Source organism: Medicago sativa, chromosome 3 (assembly GCF_051527215.1).
Source record: "Medicago sativa cultivar Bolivia chromosome 3, Bolivia_mono, whole genome shotgun sequence".
NCBI lineage: Eukaryota > Viridiplantae > Streptophyta > Magnoliopsida > Fabales > Fabaceae > Medicago > Medicago sativa.
In genome coordinates, this window is record NC_140751.1 from 3,735,502 (window position 1) to 3,747,500 (window position 11,999).

Consider the following 11,999-nt stretch of genomic DNA (forward strand, 5'->3'; position numbering starts at 1 on the left):
TAAATGGATTTTTTCTTCAAGCTTTAGAAAGAGAATGATTTTTAAAAATTGTTTAAAATTTCTGTATATTTTTTGGACATTATAAAATATAATATTTTACCATCCAAAGTTGGAATTTGAAAGATAAATATCATCAATAATATATAAAGGGATAATGATAATACTAATAATCCCTTAAGATGGACACTTTCCTTATTCAAGGCAGAAGAAGTGAGGTTGGATTTTTCTTCTATATAAAATTAAAAAACAACAAATTTCGACATACCTTTCTAAAGTCTAAGAACGAATTGCCATGACGTATCGGTTGACAGTGCAGTTAAGTTGAAAAAGAGAGGAAAGAGACAAACAAAAAATATAAAGTGAAAACGACTTGCGCTCTTGCTTACGTTTGAATATACATCATAAAACGTTGCCTATGCCACATCATAAACGAGGTGAGGAATATTTGAAGTTTTGGCACACAATTCATATGAAAGTGCAAATAAAATTTAGTGTAAAATTTTTCAAGCACCTCGCTTGGTTGCTTGCATGAGAGTCCCTCCTTCCAGATTGAACTTTGAGGGTCTGGAGAGAGAGGCGCTTTCACATCTTATTAAGCTAAAATCTCTGGGGAGAGGAAAGGTTTCTTGTAGGTTCCTCCGAGGAACAGATCTAGTGGAGACAGGGTGGGGCCTGTAGCTCAGAGGATTAGAGCACGTGGCTACGAACCACGGTGTCGGGGGCTCGAATCCCTCCTCGCCCACAACCGGCAAAAAGGGGAAGGACTTTTTGGATAAGAAAATCAACGTGTGCCAAAACAGTTACGGGAAGAGTACAATCAAGTCAATCATACACAACATTCAGTCGATGCCCATACATAAGAGCGGGTTCGACCACCAACTATAAATACCAAAAACAAAATTAACATTTCTAGCTCATACATGCTCACAAGAGTGTGGAATCATCTCAGATATTGGCGTATGGATAGTTTGTAAGTATTTTGTTAGTGTTATTTGAATCTTAAGATTTGTTTTTTTTAGTGTCCTTAATGCGAGCACTTAAAACACAATTTATCTAAATTTGTTTTTTTTAGGTTTTACCTAAATTTGTTTCTAATGAAATAAGAAATTAAAAAGAAATAGAGATGTGCAGTTTGAGATATTAAATTTAGCAAAAACAATTAGGTTTAAATGTGATTGTTAATTTGACATTGGTCATCGGTTATGAAAGAATTAAATATAAATATTCAAGATATGTTTTTTTTTACAGCAACATTCAAGATATGTTATTACTATAAGATATTCAACATCTTAAGATTATTGTGATGGCGTCATCAGTAATATCGTAAATTCAACTCTTATTGTTAACATAATAACATCTTAGATAGACGATACGTTAGTATTTGTAAACGATGTTGGACCTTGAATATGCCCTGATTTCAATGAGTATCTAAAGCCCAACTCATCTAAACATTTTTATTACAAAAAATAATAAATGTGGTATCCTGATCTCTTGATAATTTTAAATCATTAGTCCATTATTGGTCTCAACCATCCTAGACACCCCAACAAAACCCCACTAGAGGGAATCCGCCCCTTGTTTGCTTTCTATTTTACAAGAAAAGTGTCATAGCTACGCTCATAAGAGGTCCCACCAGTAACATAAACATTAATCCACTTTTTCTCTCTTATGAATTTGGAATCCATCACATGAGTCTCACCAAACCATTCACAAGAAAAATAACACTTTTTGTTTGTTCAAGCTTCCAACTTTTATCCATTGTCTTTTGTTTTCTTTCTGTTTTGTAAGCATTTAAACATTCTTGGTGTCTCTCAAATTGACAAGATCTTTTATCTTGAGTAATCATGGCATGTTCATTAAAGAGTGTTTTCTATGTACCTAAATTGAATGATACCATGCTTCTTGGTACTAAATCCAAAGGGGTTTTGAGGCTTTGTCCTTCAAGACATGTTGAAGCAAAATCAAGCACCTATTCTATTTTGAGTACTGATTTCATTGGAAAACCCATTGTTCTTTCAGAAGTAAATGGCTCAAAGTATTACAATTTGAAAACTTCTAGAGATGTCTCTATTAATGTATGTAAAAGCTTTGTTTTTTTTTTTTTTTATATTTTTTGTTTTTTGTTATCTACTTATTGTTTTTCTATCATGTTATTTTTTTTATTATACATTAATTCTACGTTTTTATTTTAGGCACATGCAACAAGTTGTGCTAGCAAATCATTGAAATGGTGGAAGAAGAACTTGAAGGCTAATATGATTGAGATCCATTCAGCTCAAGAACTTGTTCATTCATTGGTCAACGCTGGAGATACATTGGTTGTGGTGGATTTCTATTCACCTGGCTGTGGAGGCTGCAAAGCCCTTCACCCAAAGGTATTATTTAGTTCTCTTCTTTTACCAAAAAGAAATTGTCTTTAGTCCTCCACAAATACAAAATATCCTTCTTCTTCTTCTTCTTCTTCTTTTTATAAAACTACACTTAAATAAGAAAAATTATATAGAGACTAAAATTATATCTAATCCTTATTATTATTTTTAGGGTTAAATATGTTTTTGATCCCTATAAATATATCAACTTTTCGTTTTAGTCACTCTAAATTTTTTTTCAAATTTTAGTCCCTATAAAATTTTCAATCATTACTTTTGATCCCTATTTTTACTTTAATTTTTGTATTTTTTAATGAAATTGTGCAGAAATATGTATAATATTGTAAAAATAATTCCCAAAAAAAATTATAATTTTTTAACAAAACATAAATTAAATATGAATTTTTAACCGTACAAAATGTAAAAATTCATATTTTGTTAAAAAATTTTGATTTTTTTTTTGTGAGATTCTTATAATATTATGAATTTTTCTGCTAAATGACTAATTCCCCCTAGTAAAAAATCGTATGCATAGTAATTAGTGTTATGAATTACTCAACTTATTTTTAAATTGAGTAAAAAATTTTAAGGTTGACTCTCAACTTATTGTATATTTTGGGGGTATATCAAAACACCTTTAAATTAAAACGATCATAGCGTGATTAAATATCCCTCAATTTCAGCGATATTTTAATTCATAACCAGAATATTTGAGAGGGAATTATTAGAAAGGTTCCATGTGAACGGCACTTGCACATGGGTTAGTCGATCCTAAGGGACGGGGGAAGCCCGTCTGATAGCGCTCTAAGCGCGTACACCGAAAGGGAATCGGGTTAAAATTCCTGAACCGGGACGTGGTGGCTGACGGCAAAACCAATTGATTAATTATAAGAAACATGTCCCTCGATGGCCGGATGTTTTTTTCTCAGAACCATCCGAGAAATTCATAATATCCTATGGTGTGGGGATATAAGGTATCATCCATTTTACTTGGTTAAATGGATGATACCTAAATTATAAATTTATTAGTCAATAACACAAACAATTTCTCTCTTACTTTTATTTAATCTTTGGCACCTCTATTATAAGAGGAAAATAATATCTTACTATTCTATTTTTGCTTGCCTTAGCAGAAATTGACTTACTATTCTATTTTTTATTAGTCATTATTTTAGGAAAATAATGACTAATTTCCATACATCTAAAAATATCCTAGCCATACATCTAAAGACAGAGAGAAATTTGGCTAATATTAACCTCAATTAAGATTGGTTGCCTTTTGAGGTATCTATTTATGTTTATTTTAGTCCTTGGAGAAAATATTGGGGATAATGGTGGCCGCATCGCCACTATTTTCTTAACACAACCTCTAATACTTCAGGCTGTCCTATTTAATCAAAATGACTCTTATTCAAAATTAATGATAACACAATTTAAAATGAAGTCAAATTATTTTCATAGTATCTATAAGCTGTTCTTATAAACTATCCTGGAGAGCTTATGAAAATAAGTTGAAGACAGCTTAAGGGTTTACGTTTGTAGTTAAGTTCATATAATTCGTTCAACTAGTCCTGATCTAAAATGCATTAAGTATTTGTGAGATTATTTAGGAGAGCTTATGACTCTTCCACAAGCTGTTTTCAACTTATTATCTATAAGCTCTCCAGAATAGCTTATGAAAATAGTCTGATTTCATTTAATCTTATGTTGTATAAATAGCTTATTCATAAGCACTTATATGAAATGTACTTATGCTATAAACGCTTAATTAAGTTGTTTATCCAAACATGGTCACAATTTGTTTGGATAAACAATTTAATTAAGCGTTTATAAGCTATTTCTACAATAAAAGATAAAATAAAGACATACTTTTTCATATAATCTATAAGTTGTCCCTGAGAGCTTATGGACGTTTAATAAACGGTTCCCATATACTCTTCCAGACGGACCTCACAAATACTTATGCGAGTAGATAAACTCAAATAAATCAATCCAAATAGGCCTGAAATGTATTGCTAGTCAACATTGATTCAATGAATAAGCTTACCGTTAATTGAGGCGCAGAAATCACTTCCGGCAATGTTTCATGAGTCTTATCAAGAAAAGATTGCTTATGTTTCTCAGTAAGAGCCTTTGAAATCTCAGAAGCAGAAAGACTCCAGGATCTAGACAAGAACTCCATAGGCTCAAGAGGTGTTGGTGGCTCAGGAATTTCTGGCAAAGAGAACATTAATTTGTTTAGTTCATCATTTTCTTTCATATCTTCAAACTCTAACCCTTGAAAGAGTGCGTAATAGCTCACTGATCGAGTGCGTAATATCTCATTCTGGTAACTATTTGGTTTTAGTGAAATAAGGACAGTTTTTTCACTAAAATTGTCCTTCTGTGACGGAATGGCCATCCAGCATATTGATGGCCGGATGGGTTTTAATTATCTTGGTTTTAGTTCACACAAATGCATGTTAGACTAAAAAAATAACAATTATTAACTTATTTATTTAAAATTGTAAGTTATAAAAAATAAATTATTCATATATTTAATTCAAATGATGTGATTTCTATATGAACAATCTACATCATATTAAAAAAATTCACGTTTAATTATTTATACAAAAGGGTATACAAACTTTTGGTGCGACTTTTTCCTTTTCAATTTTATTCTTTATGTAAACTATTTTTTAGGAGATATAAAACTATTTTATTTATAATTTTTTATTATTTAGTTAAATAATCAGTTATAAACACACTTTTTTCTTTCAGTTTTACCCGTCATTTCTTTTTTGTTTTTCAATTCAATTCTAGTTTACAAATCAAATAACTTAATTTTTAAAAAATTAGATAAATTTATAACTTTTATTAATTTTATTGATAAAAGCAGAAAGACATACTAGATGCTACCAATAAAAATTAAAAATAATAATAGATTATATCAGAATTTAACTTTGTAAGAGAGAAATCATTGATGAAAAAAGTTAATATAACGTTTTCTTATAAGTAAAATAATTCATTGGAAATAAATATAAAATTTAAGTACATGAAATACAATACCAATCAGTAGTAAATTTGACAAACCCCATACCCAATATATGGACATCATGTAAATGTATTGAATGTCTTGTCTATCCCAGACGAAAACCATAAGGTTGTAGGAAGAATTGCAATCAAAGCTAGTGAATGGTTCATTTGATTTTATTGGTATAAACTATTACTCTTCTAGCTATATTAACCATTTACCTCCACAAGGCAATGCTCCTCCAAGTTACTTAACAGATCCTATGACTAATACTTCATGTAAGGACACTTATCGATTCTACATTTCTACCTGTGTTAATTAGTTGCTTTAATATTATGATAAATTAAGTATGTTGATTTTGATGATTCTCTCTCTCTATTTTCACAATTGCAGTTGAACAAAATGGAAAACCTCTAGGTCCAAGGGTAAGTCTCTAGTAACTTAAAGTACTACTAAAAAAAATAAAAAAAATAAATAAATTACATCTCTAATTCTCTTATTAAATTTTGTGAGTGAAACATTTTCTTTGTCAAAGTTTTTAAATCAATTAATAAATAAAATATTCCCAAATTTGTTCAAATTTAAGGTCAGCCACAAGTGCTTTTAGGGGAGTACATAATTTAAGGGACCCCAACCAATATGTTCCTAGATTAAATAGGACTCTTATGATAAACTGTGGCTAAGTATTGGTTACATCGAAATATCAACTTAATATATATAAAATATACTCAATGTATATGCACACGCTATTTATACTTAGCATCAATTGAACCTTGGTCAGAACCTTTGATCAAATTTTGTCTCTTAAATGGGATATTACCTGAAATGTTGGTCATATAGTTTTTTGAAGTGACGTCACTAGACATACTTAAGAAATAACCATTTTTGAAAAATACAATCTATAATATCTACACATTACTCATGAAAAAGACAAGATAACAACTTTGATATGAGGAAACATTTTTGAACCGTTATGTTAAGAGGACTGCTATATAAAACGAAAAATTCCTCAAAAATGAATCACGAAAATCACAATAGCCAATTAAATTTGTTTGTGGGTAGAAAACACGCTAGGAGGCAATGTTTATATTTTTTCCACATCATGATATTTTCATTCGCAATGATTTCGGCATCCCATTCTTCGCTATACATATCATTTCCCTTATGTTAATATGTTACCATGGATCCACTCCGGCAAATCCATGGTAAAATAAGTGCAGGGACGGTTAAATCTTAAAAGAAAAAACTTTCTCTATCTAGATCTAACAATCATCAAAGTGTTAAATGGGGGTCCCAGTTTCGAACCCGCGCAAAAATATCATACTTCGACTCAAAAGTATTAGTGGTTGATAGACTTTCAAAATAAATGTCCCTCGACACAATAATCCCTAAACCCCTAACCCTAATCCCGCCCTTTTTGGCGGGTCTGAATATTTTTTATGAAAAAAAAGGTTTTTCAAGGATTCGAACCGGGTACCTCTTGGCTACACTTTACAACTCTCACCACTAAGTCACTTCCTTTTTGATTGAAATATTGTTGCTTCCAAAATTGATATACCACAGTACTAAAACATTTTTTTAAAGACGCAAACGCCCTAGCGGTTCCTTTTCTGATAACAATTTCTTTTCATTTTTAATGGTTCCTTTATTGATGACAGTATTTATTATTATTATTATTATTATTATTATTATTATTATTATTATTATTATTATTATTATTATTTGGTTTTATTCAAGTAACCGTAGTAATTATAACGCCGTCATGGTTCACATGGAACCTTTCCCCTCTATATTTTAATATTAGCTCCAACTAATCATATGAATGCATATAGGCTAAAATAAGCCTTATTTTAAATGGATTTAATAATCACGGGTTTCTTGGTTCGAAAATAATAAGGTATTATTTTCTAATATTCTTTCGGATATTAGAAAATATGTCCTATTTAATCTGTATTAGTTGGCATAGCCTTTGAAACAGACAATTCTTATTAGATATTTTTTCTAATAAGAATAGATTTTTTCTTATTAGAAAAAATCCCGTAATTAAATAGATTTTGGGGTACCTGAAATTGAACTCATTCTAGGGTTAACACATTTTTCAAGCGTCCCTTTCAAAAATGGTTACTTAAAGATTATTAAACAAAAAGCATCATGATTGTATTCTTTCTTAAGTATGTGTATGTGTATATATACATTTGGTGCAGTGCAGTGTTAATTGGCGCATAGTGTTAAACTTCTATACTTACATTGCTTGATAACTTTCTATATATTATCTTCATTCTTCATGTATGTAAAAGAATTAAGATGATTTGAACATTTATCAATATATTGTCAAGGTTTAAATATCTTATTTGTCTCTGGAAATACATCAATTTTTTGTTTTAGTCCCTATAATTTTTTTATTTTATTTTAGTCACTGAAACGTATAACAGTTCTGATTCACAAAGCGCAACATCAACTCACTTTATTACTTGCTGAACTTTTCGTTCCTATTTAACAATGCTAATAGAAATAACAAATAACAATGTAATGATGTTTGCAGGGAGAGTAAGCATCGTCATAACATGATATATCTAATGATAAATTTATTTACAACTTTTACAGAAGTTTTTTGAGGGTATGGAGGAAATGAATCTTTCAGAACATCGCGATCTACAAGAATACTGGAATCGTGCTGATGATTGTCTGAAAAGAAGTTGGTTATACAGTTTGAAAACTTTGAAGTTGGAAAACTGTGAAAATCTATCATGTGCAATTCCATATAATATTCTTCTTTGCTTAAAGAGCTTAAAAGATTTGAAAGTACGGAGTTGTAACAAAGTAGAGATAATCTTTGGAAAGAAATTAGAGAAAGGAACCGAGGCAATTCCATCCCAACTGAAGAATTTGACTCATCATGATGGGAGCGCCCACTAAAAGGTGAGTTGTTACACACTCCTTTTAAGGAGGGGGCGTAACAAACATTCGCTAAGGAGCGCATTTGGAGGAACCGTGTAAAAAACACTCCAAATTTTATAACGTTCTTTTTTTTCCAAAGGTTCACATGGTTAGTGCACTTCACTAACCATGACAAGGCAGAACCTTATTGATATAATGTCAGGTAACTTGACTCAACTACCTTATAATGACATTATGAGGCCGATATAAATGACAAAAAGATATTGGAACATAACTTTTGAAGAGATGATGGAAGCTGGAGTTCATTTTGGCCATGATACTCGGAAATGGAATCCTCGAATGGCACCTTTTATATCGGCAAAGCGTAAAGGTATTCATATTACAAATCTTACTCGAACTGCTCGTTTTTTATCAGAAGCTTGTGATTTGGTTTTTGATGCAGCAAGCATGGGAAAACAATTCTTAATTGTTGGTACAAAAAAAAAAGCAGCCGATTCAGTAACACGGGCTGCAATAAGAGCTCGATGTCATTATGTTAATAAAAAATGGCTCGGAGGTATGTTAACGAATTGGTATACTATAGAAACGAGACTTCGTAAGTTCAGGGACTTGAGAACGGAGCAAAAGACAGGGAAACTGAACTCTCTTCCAAAAAGAGATGCCGCTATGTTCAAGAGACAATTATCTCATTTGGAAACATATCTGGGTGGCATAAAATATATGACGGGGTTACCCGATATTGTAATAATCGTTGATCAGCAAGAAGAATATACGGCTCTTCGAGAATGTATCACTTTGGGAATTCCAACGATTTGTTTAATCGATACAAATTGTGACCCAGATCTAGCAGATATTTCGATTCCAGCTAATGATGATGCTATAGCTTCAATCCGATTAATTCTTAACAAATTAGTTTTTGCAATTTGTGAGGGTCGTTCTAGCTATATATGAAATTTTTGATTAATAATAAGATAAATAAATTTTTAGATTTGGTTGGGCGGTCATAGATTTATGGAATCGGTTATTATAGCATTACAAAATTTTGCAAAAATAAATATTTTGTGATTATTAGGTATTCAAAATAGAAAAGGAAATGAAAGTCAAATAAGGAAATGGTTGAATCAAAATAATTCCCTTTCAAGTTATATATATATTTTTTTTTTAGAGGGCAGGGCAATATGAATGTTCTATTATGTTACATCAACACATTAAACAGATTCTATGATATATCTGCTGTCGAAGTAGGTCAACATTTCTATTGGCAAATAGGGGATTTTCAAGTGCATGCTCAAGTACTTATTACCTCCTGGGTTGTAATTGCTATCTTATTAATTTCAACCATTCTAGTTGTTAGAAATCCGCAAACTATTCCAACGTCCGGTCAGAATTTCTTTGAATATGTCCTTGAATTCATCCGAGACGTGAGCAAAACTCAGATTGGAGAAGAATATGGTCCGTGGGTTCCGTTTATTGGAACTTTGTTTCTATTTATTTTTGTTTCGAATTGGTCAGGGGCTCTTTTGCCTTGGAAAATTATAAAGTTACCTCATGGAGAATTAGCTGCACCCACAAATGATATAAATACTACTGTTGCATTAGCTTTACTTACGTCAGTAGCTCTATGGTGATGAGTGGGAACATTTTTAAGTTGAGAGTCAACTTAAAAATGGAATTGTAAGGTCCTTGGGTATACACTCATCTTGCACATCATTTATCAATTAATGATGTGCAAGATGTTATGCGCATGTCCTTTCGGGTTTGGTGGATGTCTAACTAATATATGTTTGAGTACAAATTTGTCCATATCATGATAAGCTATTTAAAATCTTATAGTCACTCTGGTAACCATTGAGGAGGCCTCGTATGATAAACTTCCATTATTAGTGACTTTTGAGGAGCATAAAAGTCACTAATAATGTGTTTTGGTACCACATGCATCTAGAGAAGAGTCTAGAACATTGCATGCATTTGAATAATTGATGAGTTGTGTCATAATTAAATATATGACTTGGTGAATTGTGTGTTGGTGAAATTTGGTGAATGTTGTGATTGTGTGGATTGATGTATAAGTACATTGGTGGATTTTGTGGATGGTTGTGGATAATTGATTTATGCTCTAATTGCATGTCTTATTTGTTTGTACTTATACACTTGGTGAATCTATTTGATGATAATTGATTTGATGATAATGATGAGGTGAGAATTGTATATGTATATACATAAGATGTGGTGATTTCTTTGAAGATGATGATTGATTGCTTGTAACTTGAAATGATGAATTGTACTTGTTGAATTAAGCATGCTGAATTGAGTAATGAGGTAAGTGATGTGATCATTGATTGATGTTGATAAATGATGAGCTTTTGTTGATGACTTGATTAGAGGTTGAATATGCATTCTATGCTATGATATTAATGTGATAGCTTGAAATGTAAGTGATGGGGGATAATAATGATCATGTGATGCTAGTGTTCTAGGAGGGAGGGTTATGTATATGTGATACGTGTATGATACACTTGTGGAGATGAACTTGGAATGATAATATGCATGTGTTGTGATTACATATGAATATATGTATGGATTGTTATTCTTCAATATATTCTTTCATTTCCAATGTTCATGATAAATGTTTTTCGTGGATTATGATGATGTAATGCTAACCCTCAGTGGTCTGTGGTGGACCGCCTACCTTTCTGTATGGACGGGTAGACGGCGTGCAGGATGCTTAGTTGTTTGCTTGATGATGCCGAGGAGTGGAGTTCCTCTTTTATATGCAAGTGTCTAGATTAGGGCTCTGGTCTAGGGTAGTTCTTGCATGTTGGTTTTTATTTTTGACTTTGTATTTTGGAGTTGTTGAGATATTCTGTTATTGAGATTTGGAGGATACAGTTGTATTTAGTTTGGAGATCCAGATATGTTTATGAATTATATGTTGTTCCGCTGCTATGTTGTGTAACATGACCTTTATGCATGTATGGTTTGTGGTTTATTCGGAGACGTAGCATCTATTTCTAGAATATTTCTGATGTATTCGCGTGTTTTACCGCTTAATAGAAATAGGGTGTTACAAATATCACCTTGGTCCCTTAATTTGTTTTAAAAGTTTAATTCAGTCTCTTAACTTTAAAAAACCAGTCAGAACCTTTTTATAAGAGTTTGGTTTGACTTGCGATCAACTACAAGTAAGCTTGACTTGAGATCAGTCTAATTATTGTTAGTTAAGTTTTCAACAATATTTGACCTTTCTTATGACTCAGGTGGACTTCTGATGAGTCATAGAATAGTCTATTTTATTGCATTATTTAGTTTAGTTTTATTTAAGATTTGATTTAATTTTATTGCATTTTATTTCCTTTTAGAATATTTTACTTTAAATTGCTTTTTATTATATTTTAGGAACGAATATATGGTGGAAGGTGTCTTGGAGCAAAAGAAAGAGGACTGGAGCAAATACAGTGCAAAAATACGAAGATACGGGACAAAAAATATAATCCCACCAAGTCAGAAGCTTGGCACGGCCCGTGCCAACATGTGGCACGGCCGTGCCCGATCCAGAACACTCTTTTGCTGCTTTTTCTTCGAGCCCAAGTTACCCTGTTGCAGCTTTACTGTTTTATCCTTTTAGTTGCTTAGTTTCTAAGTCAATTGTAAAGCTATAAATAGAGTAGCTCTCCACCATAAATATTCACCTTACTTTTGCTTAGAATATTTTAATTTCC

At 31.7% G+C, this 11,999-nt stretch overlaps 1 protein-coding gene across 1 annotated transcript; it reads left to right on the forward strand.

Annotated features, from left to right (window-relative positions):
• The first annotated feature begins 1,528 nt into the window (after positions 1 to 1,528).
• LOC146934991 (thioredoxin-like 2-1, chloroplastic) lies at positions 1,529 to 11,962 on the forward strand. Its single transcript, XM_085750235.1, has 3 exons — positions 1,529 to 2,075; positions 2,193 to 2,375; positions 11,677 to 11,962. Exons 1-3 carry the CDS (start codon positions 1,845 to 1,847, stop codon positions 11,911 to 11,913), a joined length of 651 nt encoding a protein of 216 aa, XP_085606361.1. The 5' UTR covers positions 1,529 to 1,844; the 3' UTR covers positions 11,914 to 11,962.
• The last annotated feature ends 37 nt before the right edge of the window (positions 11,963 to 11,999 follow it).